Genomic DNA, 17998 nt, shown 5'->3' on the forward strand with positions numbered 1-17998 from the left:
GTGACGTTAAGGAAACCTTGACTCAGCTTAACTCATTTAGTGCTAACACCGCGACTGGCGCGTTTGGAGTCGTTGGCGATATAATTAACGTGTTATCTAAATGTGGTAAATAAAAGGTTAGCAGTGATTGTCTTCTTATGCTATGTAAAGTCTCTATGATATTTTAAATTATTTTAGCGAAGGAATTTCTATCTATTCTATCTAACCTAACCGAAAAATTCGTTTTCTTTTTTAAACGGTACATGTTCAAAAACGCGCGTTAACATGATCTTGCTCCCTACTTTAGTTATCGTTTGTCAATTAATGACTAATGCAGTATGTTGTAGCTTAATCACTGAGAAATGCCAATAGAAATGGCGTATTTCAAAAAAATACTACCTTATTCTTAAGTCAATAATTATTATAAAACATTCATTATTCGCAATCACATTTGAATGGCCAAAGACATATCTTATAATCAATATCTTTAGAATTATCTTCAAATGTGTTAATCGTGCCCATTTTTTGAATAATAAAATGCCTAATTTTTGTCAAATTTGGGATCTCAGAGATTATAAACTATAATTTTCTTAATTATAATTTATTCACTATAATTATAATGTTAACATTAATTTTACTAATGGTTTTGTAAATGCCTTTAAAAATATTAAAACTAAAAAATCTTAACACCACTGCACATGGATGTACTGAAATATGACTATATTCTAAGACATAAGATCGAGAGGTTAAAAAGAATACTATTTTATGTAATACCAATACTTTATGCAGTTCATCATATGTTTAAAATGAATATAAAAGATAATAAGGCTTCAAAATTATATAAATATATTATCTACAACGTTTAAGGAATGTCAGAGTTATGCTCTGAAAATACCAAAAATCTCCATTTCGACCTACGTTGGGCATGTGGTCCCTTAAGCAACCAAGACTTTCCATCCCTCTCAATCTTCTACTTCTCTCAGGTTAGATTGAATGGCATAGACGCTCTTTCTCTGCTTCACCTTTACTGGAAGCCACCCAAAACCACCAGTTGTCCAGTCCGCACCGATCGATATGTTCTAAAACTGCAGAACCTTTCTCAAGTGCTGGTTAATTTCATTAAAAATTGGTTTTAGTATTAATTAATGTATAAATCACTGTAAGTATATAGTTAGGTAGTTATTAACTTTAAAATAAAGTTTTAATTAACGTCACATCGTTGGTTTGTTCGATATGATTATTATTTTATTGTTATTATACAATATTCGAGATATTTCATGAACTGTTTTCTTTCTGTTTCCAGAGCGGCGCCTGTTTTCACCGCCCGCCGTCGTTAGGCGCCTCTCTGTCTGAGACGATCAGTCGCACGCCACTGCTTATCAATCCGGCGAATCCTGCGAACCCTACAAGACACCGTGGTCCCAATCCTGCGAAGACGAAAACGGGCCGCAGGAGAACGTCACCTAGGATAAAATTCAAAAAGAAAAACCCGGGAAACCACCGTCGAGAATCCCCCGTGTCTTCATTTGTAAAAATTTTACTAGCGTCAGTTTCACATTTTAATATTAATTATCTCAGTGATATTAACGATTTTTTAACCTCGAAAAAAGATAGACTAATTAATGTTATTGCCCCAACTGTGTTCCGTTTATACAGCCCTATACACGCCATCTCTTTGAGATTAATATGCTTGAGTAAATATTACAATAACTGCCTCTTTACTCTAAGAAAGAGAATAAACAATTTAAAAATAATCCCTTTCAAACTGTATGTGTCTAAAGCAACAATGGTTAGTCGAGAAATATTTAATTCTTTATTCGAAACAGTGCAGCGATTTATTTCATTGAAAAATACTGAAATAGAACTGATAGTAATGATCAGAACAATTTTCCAACGCGTATCAGTGATTAACAATGCTATTGCAATGCTCAAAAGTAAATTTTCTAAGCAAGTCGATAATAATCACAACAATACGAGAAAAACACTATTAAACGAAACAATGTGTAGTAGTAATAAAGGTGATAATACAAAAAAACACATCAGTGTGCTTAAAAACCCTTCTAGATCAAAAAATGTCGTATTTTCGAATAAAAATTGTATTTCTAGAATAGCGTATTCTTGGTTGTTGCTGGTGTCAGTTTTTGGGTTGTTTATTTCCGGGGTTCGCGGTGGTCTGACGATAGAGCCTGAAGAGGAAGAGGTCCTGCACATAGGGGGTATTTTCCCAATCGGTGGCGAAGGAGGCTGGCAGGGAGGGCAGGCATGTATGCCCGCTGCCAATCTGGCCCTCGAGGATGTTAATAAGAGGAAAGATATCCTGCCTGGATTCCAGCTGAGACTGCACAGCAACGATAGCGAGGTGAGAATATTATTAAATTTTATCTTATTTCACTACGTGTCGCTAAATTAAATTTAGGTTCATTAAAGTTTTAATTACTTAAGGGAAATTTCACCCTACTTATCTTACTTGACTCAAAATGAATTTTTGCCTTTCGTGTCGTAGCGTTTTTCATTGTAAGTTTCTATAGGGGTTGCTCCACTGATCAAGTATTATCTAACACTTCTTAAATAGTCAGTAATACAATATAATATTTCCACTTTTAAAAGTAGTTTTAACTTTAATTGACCATCTTGTTAATTATTAATATATGCATTATGTACATACAATTTTATTACATTTATAATTTAATCCACTACGTAAGCCTACTCCATACCGATATACATTAAATTTGTTCTTAAACAAATAAACATTTTATAAAAACTATTGATAGAAGACATGTATTAGATACTGACCAATAAGCAAATTTATACATGTAAGCAAATTTTTTAAGTAACAACGGGTAGTTTCCTAAAATGTTGTATTGATTAAAGCGTACAAATTTATATGATATTGACTGTCCAAATTACATTTAATTTACTCGTTATATTTTTAGATGTATTTTATTCGTTAACTATTTCGGTTATAGCACAATAATTATTTGTAGAATATTATAATATAACTAGCTGACCCGGCAAACGTCGTTCTGCCATATACATTATTTCTAGTGAATATTTTGGTTGTTAAATAAAAAAATAACGAATGTATCGTAAGTGTGTGGGGATGGGATATATGACAGAAAGAGGAATAGAGCGCTGTAGACGATGACCGCCGATAAAAACAAAAAAACATCAACCATTCATTTTCTCAATTCAAAATGAGTAATGATGTTCATAATGAATGAATTACCTGTGATAGGATCTCGTTGTTTAATGTTTATGCAATATCCGTCTTGTCCCTTCCAGAAAATTAGCGGATATTGGAGAGCGTCGTATGAACGATGTGTGTCAGCGATGAACTCCAGATTATTGTTTCTTCTTCCAATCACGATTTCTCGCGTTGATGTGCGGTCGCCAACCATGATTCCAGCAATGTCGTCAACAACAGGCGCATTGAATCGACGCACGTGCTCTCCAGCTGGTGTTTTATCAGGATTGATGACAATAGCGTGATTGTCACTTTGCAATTCGTGCAGGTGTGCTTTGAAGAATTTCAATAATTCATTGTGCTCATTCAACAGGGCGTCCAGTTCGCCGACGATGCGCTTGGCATTAGGCAAATTGAGGCTATTGTAGCCGCAACGTGCATCCACATGATTGATGTCCTCACCGCCCATGAAGTAGATTTGTAAAAATTTATGTAGTTCGTTTGACATTGGCAGCAATAAGCCTACTTTGTGGTATACTTGGCCTTTGATTTTGAACGTAGAATGGAATTGTTGACCATTTGCCGCAGTATTCCGAACTATTTCTGTTGCTCCGAACGAAGTCCGTTCAATCGTTCTGGTGGTATCTCAATTTCTGCTAGTTGCACTTTTCCTGATGCGCAACACATCCCGGCTGACTCATGTTTGAATTTGAGCGCATGACAATGGGGACATTCTTTGTCCATAGCACCAATCAGCACATTCGGATGAGCGGAATATTCAATATCTGGCTCGTACTCGAATGCGAGACGAAGGAACGAAGCGGATGTAAATGTTCGATGTACTTGTTGGCGTTGTCGGTCATTTGCTCTGCGTGTGTTAACTACGAACCGGCGCGCTTGGCTCCGTTCAAATTGTCGTTGTTGATTTCGTTCAGCTCGTGCCTCTTGTGATTGGGATGCACGCAATTGCGACATGCTTACACGCACATTTTTGTTATCTTGTTGGATTTGTTCGTCTGTTTTTTCTGCTCTACTATTTTGCATGTTTGTTGCTTTATTCGTTCGACGGCCCAAATGGCCCCCCTTGCGTCTTGCTGGCATTGTGCACTATAATACACGCACATAAAAATAGATAAATTAAAATAAATCGTACAAAATTTTGCACGCACTGCGTTGTGATATGCCGAATGAAATGTCAAAATGACGCGACGCTTCTCTTAAATTCTTCTCGGACGTAGCGCCATCTGTCATTCAACAACATAAATAATTTCGTTCTGTTTGAAATACGAACGACGGTTAAATTTGTTCATACAAAAATAATAAAATCGCGATTTAAAAATGGGAGGGTGGGGGTAGGAGGGTGAAAATTTGGGTTTATAGGTATTTTTTATGCCAAATAATAAAAAAAATAAAAAAAAAAATTGTCAAAAAAATAAAAGAATTTTTTTCTGGATAGAGATACCCTAATCATCTAGCGGTATGAAATATACTTGTTGACCTATTCTCATACCTAACAAATATACATAAAAAAATTCATAAAAATCGGTCGAGCCATTTCGGAGGAGTTCGACCACAAACATCGTGACACGAGATTTTTATATATATAGAGATAAATAAAATTACTATGCTGTTGTACCTACCATGGAAGTAAATTCTATCACAATTTGTTAATTATGTTTAATTCTGTTGTTTTTTTAACATAACTTAACTTAAATACAACTACGCATTTAAAAATTATCTCAACTTTATTATCGTTATCAATTCAAAACATATCTACAATATTAGTTATTTATAATAATCATAAAATTAGTTTCAATACGATATATTATTATAGTTACTTAAAATACTTCATTACAATAAATATTATTAATATTATGGATATTATTACTTTATACATTTTATCAGACTATTATAGTTACTGTATTTTATATTTGTATGTATCATTTTTTTTGATTCCATTATCTTTTATAACAAAAAAAATATGTTGTTTCGTAGCGGCTGCTATAAAATATTTAAGGTGGCTTAAAACATTTCTAACTAAGTCTTAAGATATTTTCAATTTGACGTCTCATAAACCCTAGTGATATTTTTTATATACTTTTTATAAAGAACTGTCAAAGTGTATTACCCAAAGTCAAGCAAGTAACTTTTAAGTTAAACGAAAAGTCGATAACTGTCAAAGAAAAGCTTTTTACCGGCGAAGTTCTGCGGCTATTTTGATTTATTTTTTGGCATGCCAACACACGAAGTGAAAAAAAACTTTATCTTTTTACGTAGGTGAGTCTTAATACAAAATTCTCACGTGGTCAACAGGGGAAAATATTCAACTACTATCTGTCAAGTTTGAAGATATTGTTTATTTTATTTACTCTACAAGAAATATCTTGCAAACCTGGTGTCTTGATAAATTTAAAAAAAATCACAGTAAAATTAGAACATACATAATGTAGTTAACAATTCTGAGAAAATATATTATAACCAATAGAAAAAAATCTTTTTGAAAAAAGTACGACACCCCGCAGGATCGAACCTGCATCTCTCGGGTATCGCGCTCATTCACATTGACCACAATGCTAAAAGAGTCATAATTAATTACGACAAATTTTAACTAATACTGGCTTTTAACACTCACTGAAGCGCTTTTTAAATTGAGCTACATTGGCGATTGGCTTTTGTATTTTAAAACAAAGTAGTTATTACTTTAATTACAAACTGACGTCACGGATCAATCCATGATATTTTGTTGTAACTTACTTGAACTTTCTAATAATTTTCAAATAACTATTTTTTTATTCAACGAATAATTCACAAGATTTAAGAATGTAACATTCTAATTATTGAACAAACATAATTTTGAAAAATCTTGAGGAATCGAAAACCTTTCAAAAAGATATTTTCTATTGGTTATAAATTATTCGTTGAATAAAAAAAATAGTTTTTAAAATTAGAGTTTAATCTTTCTTCTTGGTCGTACAGTCATGGCTGAGGATCGTGACCACTTTTTAATTTTGCCATCCTTGAGCGGTCAAGACTTTCCATCCTTCGCTGTTTTCCGCTTCTCACATGACAGAATGAATGGTGCCACCGTCAGCTCTTCCACTTGGTCGCTCCAGCGCGCAAGCGCTCTTCCTCTCTTTCGCCTTCCCTGGAGGAGTTAATAAAGTTAAGTTAAAGGTTAATAAAGGTAAGCAGTTGTTAATAAAACTGCCGGTGGACAATACCAAATATCAACAATATTTACTAACCACAGCAAACAACATAAGTAAAAAATACAAGCTTAGATCTCGCGCCGATTGCGAAAGCTCTTAACACAAATTTAAAAAAAAAAAAAAAACGGCTTTAGGTCGTCAGTTCACAATTTGTGAGTATACTCTAGTAAGCTGGTAAAGAATATGGACCGTGTGTAATAGTTCGGACCCCAGTCTACGAGATCGAAATCAGAATTGGGATGTCGAGGAACACACAATAAAACTCATGGATAAATAACAACGAAACTTAAACAAGCCTCTTGGTGATTAGGTACACACATTTTTAAACCTCCATTTTTATCCATGAACCAATTAGCAGAATAGATACTATTTTATTACCACGATTTTTACCACATTTTTACCACGTTTTTTACCACGTTTTTCTTAGCTCGTATTCTTGTTTGTCCGGTTGTTGTTTATCCAGTACAAATCTTGCAATCGATTTTTAACTAACTTCCCGACTAGCTAGCCATTTGAAACATAGAATATATTATCAGAACATGATGCCAATGCATTCTTTTAATACTTTTAGCCATATTTAAAAAGAAATCCGTAATCCAATTCACTATATTGGTTGCTAAGGACGTGGTCCTAGCAACTAAATTATTTCAATTTCAATTTTAATTTATTTATTTTTAACATATTTACATACGACATTACAAATTATAAGTTTAAGACGTTCACAACATGACATTTAGAAACAAAGAAATATAAAACAGTAAGTGTTACATAAAAAAAGAGATAGATAGTATGTTATTAAACAATAGAAATATGTACATACAAAAATATTAATTAGATAGGTACAAGGAAGTACACCGGATGAGTAAAGCAGACCCTATTTTAAGAATTTATAAAACAACGTCCGCCTATACTCATCCTCACGTAGGTGGAATATATCAACATCCGAAGCAATTTCGTTGAACATAGTTATCGCCCTCCCAATTGGCATTACCAGTGGCAGGTTGGTTCTGCACCTTGGGAGAATAAACAACTGATGTTCTCTATTTCTAAGATAGTTATCAGGGACACACAGGTCAACACTGCCCAGAATGGCAGAGTTCTCATTTATACCTCGTATAAGTCGATAGAAATAGTAAAAAAATGATTTGTTGACAATTGCCTTATTTGTCCTAAATTATTAATACATAGAATTGTCAAGTTTATATGATTCAACAGAAAATTTAAAAACGTGATATATGAAAAGTTCTTTTTATCTTGTAATTATTTTCTATGTAGTCAACCAGATTAACAACGCTTAAAAATCGCCATCATGAATTGTGATAGAAATTAATTTCGTACAACTCTCGTAATACAGACACAGCCATCTAACTTACGATACCAAAATCGGCAACGTAATTTGCGTGATAAAGACATAATATATTATAGTTATCAGAACTCCTTTGTGGAAGTGTATGGTTACAAATTCTCCATTTTTCCTTCTTCAAACGCTTCTATGTATCTTTCTACATTAAGGCTTAGTTGTAATCATTAGTAATCACTATCCACATTCATACCGCCACGTGTAAACAATCCTAATTAGTAGTAATTGTACTCGCCCTGTTGCCACGTGTCAGATTAGTGCGAGTAGTGAGTACTAATGATTAGTACTAATCTCGTGTAAACAAGCCCCTACGTCTAAATTGTTTGTTATAATATTATAATAACCTTTCTGATCAAATCCAATTTTTGAGTGGACTATATTTGGTTGGGGTTGAGTTTTTTGGGGAAGAGTGGACGAAGGAATGTATTCCAGACACTGACCTTTTAAGAGTAGGACTTCTAGACTTATGGAGCACTGCAACTGAACCCCGAGTCACTCACTCGAACACTTGTTTCATTTGTTGATGGGGTTGGCATAGGTTTATCACTCACGCGGTGAGTCACCTTGTACTTAGGTGTGTATTTGGTTTATTGTTAAATTTAATTGATTTATGTTAGTCCGGTGGGGATCGAATTGACACTGCAATTCAAATGTACCCGAGAGACATGAATGATTAGAAGGTGGCGAGGGATAACGAACAAATTGGCTGAAACATATAGACTTTTAACACCCCTGACGTGACAATATTGAAATTTTACATGAAAGATAAAAATTGCCATTTAGAGACTTTCATTTTTTTATAAGTATATACTGTCACCAGATGGAAAAAACCCCCAGTCCGCAGTTTCAAATCACATATCCACAACCTAATCATACGCCCTCGAATTAGGGTTCACCACCCCTGATTTACGAAATAACATCGCCACGGGACATTTCAACAGCGGCAAAAAGGGCGAATACCTAAGCCCAGCTACTAGGAAATGGTAACTCGCCGAGAGACAAACAAAAATTTACCGTAATTTTTGTTTCATCCCTTTGCCCCTCCCTCTTGCCTCATCACCCATAGATCCGTCGTAGATAATTGCGGGCAGTACAAATTCTCCCGGGAGAGTGGTAGGTGTCCAGGACCACGTGCTCGGCGTGGCCTGGCCACGCTTGTCTCAATATGATAAGTTAGTGAATCTCTTTCCCCGTTATTGTGTTATTAATAATCCCTATAACCACCTCAAAACCACGCGTCGCGTCCCCGACAAAACGTTTTCGCGCCAGTTTGGCCAATGTGTTCAAACACGTGCTCCCACATAGTGACTGTGCGATATATAAATCTAAGACTCCTGTGCAAGTGTAATTAATGATGTAATCCAACCAATGTCTGAAAAGTTAATGTAATTAAACGTCCCTGCGCAGGGAAATTGTCAAATCAAAGACGTGTTTTATCTTGAATTATATGTCTTGATGTCCACACAACCCTCAATCAAGGTGATACTCGTGAAGAACGCTGCCAGCATACATGTGAGTTCCTCATCCATTCTTTTCGGTATCATTCTGGCCCCCGAACGTGGTGCGACAGGAACCGATGGGTTCCGCGAACGTACGCCCTGAGAAACCCAAGTGTGTGACATCAAAAACCCATAGTTTTGTGAATTTTATAAATAAAAATAAATTCTCTGGCGCCCTATTATTAAAAACCCTAAACAAACATAAAAATATAAACTCGCCCACGCTACATACCGATAAAACATAGTGAAAATGAAGAGACAAAGAAATCCGACAAGAATAAATTCGCGCGTAAACCAACGAAATAAAAATCAAAACCAGGGGTGTTCAACCTCATAAACAGTGTTTATAAAAATAAATGCGAGCCTTCAAAAATTAAAACGATGTTATAGTCCGTGAAAAGAAATCTAGTGAAACGAAACCCGAGAATGCCATGAACGTGGGTTCTCACAGAACGGACGTTCCTACGATGCTGCAGCCACCCCGTCTACTGGCAGCTGCCGGGGACCACCGACACCGGAGGTCCTGGAAAAGTCCAGGGTATAACCTGCCTGTCAAGGTCGCCCCCCTCTGCCCGACAACCCCTAGCACGAGAACTCAGCCCTGTCTTCGCATCCCCGCGTCAATCTTGCGACGGCGTCGCCGGACTCGAGCACACGTCCAGATTGCACCTCCCGCCGAACGACACCTGATCTCCGCAACCCTCCGCCTACCCCTGAATAGGCAACCCAGCCCCGACCACTGCAGCAGTCCGAAGAAGCCGATCATGTGACGACACCCTACCGAAACCGGCTACCCCTCCAGAACCGTTGGCACTTGCTGAGGGTATCTCGCAAGACGAACTAGAAACCTCGACGACATCACCCCATAACCACAAAACGTGCCCCATGAAAACATATCAATGTGTTACCAACGCGAACCATTCGAAACCCCCGCAATTTATTAGTAAGATTTTCTTTGTTTTGTCAATACACGCTCCATTCACATTACGTGGTTGCCGATATGAAATTTGAAACAAAAGATGGCAGGGTGGTTTGTCACCAGATGGAAAAAACCCCCAGTCCGCAGTTTCAAATCACATATCCACAACCTAATCATACGCCCTCGAATTAGGGTTCACCACCCCTGATTTACGAAATAACATCGCCACGGGACATTTCAACAGCGGCAAAAAGGGCGAATACCTAAGCCCAGCTACTAGGAAATGGTAACTTGCCGAGAGACAAACAAAAATTTACCGTAATTTTTGTTTCATCCCTTTGCCCCTCCCTCTTGCCTCATCACCCATAGATCCGTCGTAGATAATTGCGGGCAGTACAAATTCTCCCGGGAGAGTGGTAGGTGTCCAGGACCACGTGCTCGGCGTGGCCTGGCCACGCTTGTCTCAATATGATAAGTTAGTGAATCTCTTTCCCCGTTATTGTGTTATTAATAATCCCTATAACCACCTCAAAACCACGCGTCGCGTCCCCGACAAAACGTTTTCGCGCCAGTTTGGCCAATGTGTTCAAACACGTGCTCCCACATAGTGACTGTGCGATATATAAATCTAAGACTCCTGTGCAAGTGTAATTAATGATGTAATCCAACCAATGTCTGAAAAGTTAATGTAATTAAACGTCCCTGCGCAGGGAAATTGTCAAATCAAAGACGTGTTTTATCTTGAATTATATGTCCTGATGTCCACACAACCCTCAATCAAGGTGATACTCGTGAAGAACGCTGCCAGCATACATGTGAGTTCCTCATCCATTCTTTTCGGTATCAATACCTAATTCAATTTGATTTATCTAAATGACAGGTAGTGGGGGAGGGGGTTGTTATCATCTAGATTATTTTATAGTAGCATCGATGTAACGACTACGTATAATAAAGATAGTATTATCTCATTAAAATAAGATAAGTTACATCGGGGGTTTCTATATTTAATTGTATTCATAATTTTATGGTGTGAGTATTAGTATATTGGGGGGGGGGATGCGAATTAATATAAACGAACATAAAATATAAAAATAAGTATTCTAACAAAATTTTTACACCAGTGGTTTCAATTGCTTCTCTGTGATAATTTAGTTTATAGTAAACAGTCCGCAAAATTGGAGCAGCATTTTTTTATTACTTAGACATATTATACTTAAGGATCGCAATACTGGTATTTAAAAACTGGTATTCAACTATTAAATTGATCGATACCAAAATACTGGCATTTTCGGTATTAAGGAAGCATACGCGTTTGTTTTTCGAAAATAAATTTAATGTGATTTTCTTTTATCACTCACTACTAACTATATTGTATAATAAATTTAGTTTATAGGTTTTATGCTGCCAAAACACAAATAAATTTACTGAAACCAAAAAAAGTTAAACAATATTAAAACGAAATGCCTCAAATTTACTTATAGAATTGTCGCGATGAATTAACATAGTTTACATATATAATTTGAGAGAGATTTTCCTATACCCGGACTTATATTTGTAAAAATTAGCAGTTCTAAAATATTATGATCTATAAATATCTATAAAGTCAATATATATAATATAGGTAGGTACTTTAGGTTGCTATAAAATAGTGTTTTAGATAGATTTCAATAGTTATATTTATTGATCTATAATATTATGTTTTGACAAATACCGGTATTTAATAATTAATACCGAAATACCGGTATTGATATTATATTAATTCAGTATTGCAATCCCTAATTATACTTTTTATATTTACATACTAAGGTTGCGGCAAAGTATGAAGTAGACTTAAATACCTAAAAAATGACGTCAGTACAAGATTACTTAAAATTTCCCAGCAAGTAAGAGCTTAACGAGTATTTAAAGCATTGTCATCGCCAAGAAAATTTAATACTATAGAATAAAAGCTTGCAAAATTTTTCATTTGAAAGCCGTTATTATTTTAATGAGCATGGACGAACGTCTTTAATTATTGGCTGTATTCTTCATTTAAGTTTTTAATGGCGTCGTTTCTTGAGTCAAGTTGAAAGTTTTATAAAATTTGTTTCCGGTTTAATTTGCAATTTAACAAGTATTTTCGCTTTGATAATATAATATATAACCCTCCCTACTTTAAATTCGGTATTATCCATTTAAAGTTAAAACCAAACCGATCACTAATACGTGCTACAAACTTGGGATAAAGTTTTTGCCATTGTCTCATTAAATTATATATTATTGATGGTCCAATGGGACTTAAATCCGTATCCACTGCGAATTCGTGCCAATGTTGTGAATTATTCGTTGAATAAAATAAATAGTTTATCAATTTATTAGCGTAGTGTAGGTACGTTATAAATAAAAAAAACGGACGACCAAAAATTTACGCAATATTATAAGCATTTAGATAATAATATGTTAATACTACTAGTAAATTTCGTGTTAATTACATTTATGATGGTTGTCGCTTAATTGGTGAAGCACATTGACAGAAATGGACTCAAGTCTCAGGCGTTTTATTATTTTCAAAGATTTTTCTAGTAGGTATATTTATTATCTGAGGTGTTTTCAAAGTAAGTAATAATATGTTCAATATAAAGAATGTTACATTCTGAAATATTTTGAATTATCCGTTGAATAAAATAAATAGTTTGTAAATTATATAAGACTGCTTATCACAAAATGTCTATAAAACGGGTCCGCATGTGATTTCGGAATATTTGCCTTTTGATCTGCGTGTCGACATGATAAATAAAAAATAAATCATTTTCAAAAACTTCAGAAACATACGCATTAGAAAGAGTTTTAGAAAAAAGATGGACCGAGTATGATTCGAAATCACATCCTTCACTTTCCTGGTGAGTGCTCTAGTCTTTAAGCTGTCGATCCGTCTATAATTCATGAAAATTACTTTTTATGACTCTCTCTTCTTCTTGGTCGTGCACTCATGGCTGAGGATCGTGACCACATTTAAATTTCGCCATCCTTTGAGCGACCAAGACTTTACATCCTTCTCGATCTTCCGTTTCTCTCAGCCCCCAGTCAGCTCTTTCACTTGGTCTTTCACTTGCTCTTTCACTTGGTAATATAATAGATAGTATTTAATCGACAAAGTGTACTTACACGGATAGCAAAAGAATACAAGTTCGAATATCATTTAGTTTTTTAAAAAAAATCTAAAATCAAAGAGTTTTTCTAATACATGTGTTTCGAAATGAAGTATTTTTTCATTAATATGAATCTAACATTCTAAAATCTTGTGTATTTTACAATGTTTTTCTTAGCTCGTATTCTTATTTGTCCGGTAGTTCTTTGTCCGGAACAAATCTTGCAATCAATTTTTAACTAACTTCCCGACTAGCTAGACATTTGAAACTTTTAGAATATATTATCAGAACACGATGCCAATGCATTTTTTAAATACTTTTAGCCATCCCTAAGTAGAATTGAATTATTTTTCAGCTAATTCTGTTTTGTATGAAAAGTTATTTCGACACCGTTATTAGTTGTTAGGGGAGGGGTCTGGGGTCCTAGCAACTAAATTATTAATATATACGTGAGTTACTATAGAAATCAATATGACATGTCAAAATGACATTTCAGTATTATTTCTATCAAGTACAAATTTTTTTGATCGTTCAAGCTAGTCAAGTCAAGTTTAGATTCAACAGAAAGCTTAAAAACGTTGTATATAAAACGTTCTTTTTATCTTGTAATTATTCTATTTTCAGTATCGATTACAAAATATTATAATAATATCATATAAAAATATTTGAATTCGAAAGTGAAAATTGAGTTCCCTCAAAACTAATAATATATCATAATACCTGAAGATATTGTAGAAATATATTGACGATATTATACATTATAATAGTAGAATATTACATTGAAATGGATATCAAATACGTTTTGTTAACTCATTTGATAGCATAAAGTTTGTAATACGTTTTCAATAAACACAATAATAATGTATCTTTTCTTAAAAAATCGTTTCTTTGTAAACTCTATCCACTCAAATAATACCACAATAAAACCATTTTATTGCTCACTAACAAAACCTGATGTTTTCAAAATATACTTTGAAAAGTTTTTTGTTATTATTGTTGACGTGTTTTCATTTCTTTAACAACCAAAAAACCCGCTATTAATATGGTTGTCTTGAAATTGAATGCAGCTTATCACGCAATGAATCTTCTAGCTTAAATGTTAACATCAAAAATGCTTGTATAACATGGTTTTGAAAATCCAGCTCAATTAATAAAATCTTATGAAAAAATTTATTTTACAGATAGACAACAAAACATTTTTTTCCAGTAGAGGGGCATTATACCAAAAAATGACACTCTTTATTATTATTGTTTAAGGAGATTATTATCGTCTGTTCACTGTGACTACAAAAAATTGTATCTTACAACCATGATTAAATCTATATTATATATCATCATCATCATCATCATCAGCCGGGGTCAACCCACTGCTAGATGAAGGCCTCACTAAGCTTCTTCCAATTCTCTCGGTCCTGTGTCGTTCGTTGCCACGTATTTCTGCCGAACTTTACCAGTTCGTCTTTTAGGGCGACCCTGTGGCCGTTTCGTGTCCCTTGGGTACCACTGGATGACGGCATTTGTCCAGCGGCCGTCCTTTTGGCTAGCAATATGCCCCGCCCATCTCCATTTCAGCTGTTTGGCAACGTCTATTACATCGCGTACTCCTATCTGCTTCCTAACCCATTCGTTTCTCTTACGGTCCTTTCGCGTGATGCCCAACATACACCTCTCCATGCCTCGCTGTGCGACTCTTAGTCTTTGGACATCTCTCGTGTTGAGGGTTTTCGTCTTGCAGCCATACGTGAGCACAAGTAGCACACATTGGTCGAACACCCTACGCTTAAGACATAATGGTAGGTCACTCTTGAAGATACTATTCAGACATCCGAAAGCACTCCATCCCAGCTTTGTTCTTCTAGCAATTTCATCATGCATGCTTCCGTCTATGGACACCTGCTGTCCGAGATAGACGTAGCTGCTGACTTGCTCGAGTTGGGTGCCATTAATACAGATAATCGCAGGGTCCGAAAAACAGTTCCTCATCACTTTTTTCTTTGAGACGTTTATATTTAGGCCGACCGTTTGACTGACATCCGCGAGTTCTTGCATTCTACCTTGGAGGTCTTTCGGGTCTTGTGAAAGTATAACAATATCATCTGCAAAGCGCAGGTGACTGATGTGCTCCCCATTAATTGGAACACATTTTTCCTCCCAATCAAGTTTCCTAAATAAGTTCTCAAGAGTAGCGGTGAATAGTTTAGGTGAAATGGTATCACCTTGATGGTATATTATATATTATATTACACACTTTATCTTTATTGGGCTTATAAAATACTATTTTTCTACATTTATTTTAAGTAACGTAACTTTTTTCAATTGCAGTAATTAGCCACATATAAGAAAAATATATTAAAGAAGTTATGAGTAGTTTCAATATCTTAATAATTAAATGAAATATACTTAAATGGAAGCAGTAACAACTAAACAAACGACTATATTTAAAAATAATTACAAGATAAAAAGAATTTTTTATATACCACGTTTTTAATTTTTCTGTTGAATCATACTTGACAATTCTATGTATTCATAAATACTTTTTTTGTACTTGATAGAAAAAATACTGAATAAATATAGAAAATACTGAAATGACATTTTGACATTTCATATTGATTTCGATAGTAACGCACGTATATATTAATAATTTAGTTTCTAGGACCCCCTTAGCAACCAATAATAGTGTTTTACTTTTTACAATTTTTTTCCAAAATAACTTTCTATACAAAACAGAATTAACTGAAAATTAATTCAATTCTGCTTAAAGATGGCTAAAAGTAATAAAACAATGCATTGTCATCGTTTTCTGATATATTCTAAAAATTTCAAATGTCTATCCATTCGGGAAGTTAGTTAAAAATCGATTGCAAGATTAGTATCGGACAAACAAGAAAAAAATTGTACTGGACAAACAAGAATACGAGCTAATAAAAACGTGGTAAAATACATATGGAAACTCATACAAGAATTTAATTTAGCCAACGACGTTACATATAAGTGCATTAAAGATGTAAATAGCTGATTATATAGGCCTGGGTCACATAGGTATCTTTATGAATCATTTGATAATGTGATTCGGACCCGCACCCATATGCCACAGTATTTTATTATAAATAATAAGTATACCGAATATGTAACCACTATGATTTAATAGTTTTTTTAAAAGAATTTGTGCCAAAACATATGGATAGATTCCCACTACGGCACATACCCTAGATACTGAGAAATAAAGTAAGTCCATTATAACTTCTGCATCCCCAGTATCCTAGTTTGTCTAATTGCTTCTGAGTAGAAAAGATCAGTTCCACACTATGATTGCTCACTAAGATTGGAAATTCTCGTGGGAATAAGGATATTTTACACATAGCGTTTCAATGTCTCAAATTCAAGCATCACAGAGTATCGCTGATGTTTATTAAAACGTTGAGGAACTGAAGTGTGTTATATTAATTAAGGGGGGACATGCTCGTCGAAGGTCAAAATTGAGTTTTTATTGTATTTTCAAACCATGATCCTGGACACTCCTTAAACGTTATAGATAATCTATTTATATAATTTTAAAGCCTTATTATCCTTTATAGTTATTTTAAACATTTGATGACTGCATAAAGTATTTTTGTTACATAAAATAGTATTCTTTTAAACCTATCGCTCTAATGTTTTAGAATAAAGTCATATTTCGGTACATAACTGTGCAGTGGTGTTAAGATTTTTTACATTTATTAATTTTTAAACGCATTTATAAAACCATTAGTATAATTTATTACGAGATAATTTTTGTAAAATATTCACGATAAAAAATTATATTGATAATCTCTGTGATCCCAAATTTGACAAGAATTAGGCATTTTATTATTCAAAAAATGGGCAAGATTAACACATTTGAAGATGATTCTAAAGTTACTTATTATAAACTATGTCTTTGACCATTCAAGTGTGATAAACATCTTATGAATAATGATTGCTTTATAATAATTATTGACCTAAGAATAAGGTAGTGTTTTTTTGAAATACGCCATTTCTTTTGTCATTCCCCAGTGGTTAAGCTACAACATACGGCCGTAGCCATAAATTGACAAACTATAATTAAAGTAGGGAGTAAAATTATGTTAACTGTTTAAAATAACTATAAAGGATAATAAGGCTTCAAAATTATATAAATAGATTATCTACAAAGTTTAAGGAGTGTCCAGGATCATGGTTTGAAAATACAAAAAAAACTCAATTTTGACCTACGACGAGCACGTGGGCCGTTAATGGAAAGGACTAAAAGTTCTTCAATTTGAAATTAAGGGAATGGCCTGAACAACGGATCCGCAATTTAAGGCGAATACATGAACGCGGTATGACACTGGGTCCCTGTCAAAAACTCGGTAAAATTATAAAAAATAAATATTTAATACTATAAAAGATCTTATTTTATTTAACGAATTACATTTTTTTGAGGATAATATATTAAGTACATACCTAGTACTTATCTCTTTGAATAGAGGTTGGGCAAAAAGCTAATCATCAATCTTCGTAAAATAAGCTCGTGGAAAAGCTCTGCATGAGTTATGCGAGTACATGTGTTTCCTTTTTTTTAAGTCTCGTAAAAAATAAAATAATATATCGTAGGCAACGGAAGGTAATAGTCAAATTTACATATTAAAAACATATTGTCTGTATTTGACTACGCTGATTTTATATTAATTTTAACGTAAAATGCCAGATCTCTATTGAATAT

At 34.3% G+C, this 17998-nt stretch overlaps 1 protein-coding gene across 1 annotated transcript in view; it reads left to right on the forward strand.

Annotated features, from left to right (window-relative positions):
- Positions 1 to 17998, forward strand: part of GABA-B-R1 (gamma-aminobutyric acid type B receptor subunit 1) — a 615543-nt gene that overhangs the window by 440338 nt on the left and 157207 nt on the right. The window contains exon 4 of the mRNA XM_085946509.1: positions 1283 to 2338. Coding sequence (XP_085802635.1) covers positions 1283 to 2338 — 1056 coding nt within the window. The remainder of the gene's footprint in view (positions 1 to 1282; positions 2339 to 17998) is intronic.

Source organism: Rhyacophila brunnea, unplaced genomic scaffold, assembly GCF_057557595.1.
Source record: "Rhyacophila brunnea isolate RB1 unplaced genomic scaffold, BYU_Rbru_1.0 scaffold_2, whole genome shotgun sequence".
Classification (NCBI taxonomy): domain Eukaryota; kingdom Metazoa; phylum Arthropoda; class Insecta; order Trichoptera; family Rhyacophilidae; genus Rhyacophila; species Rhyacophila brunnea.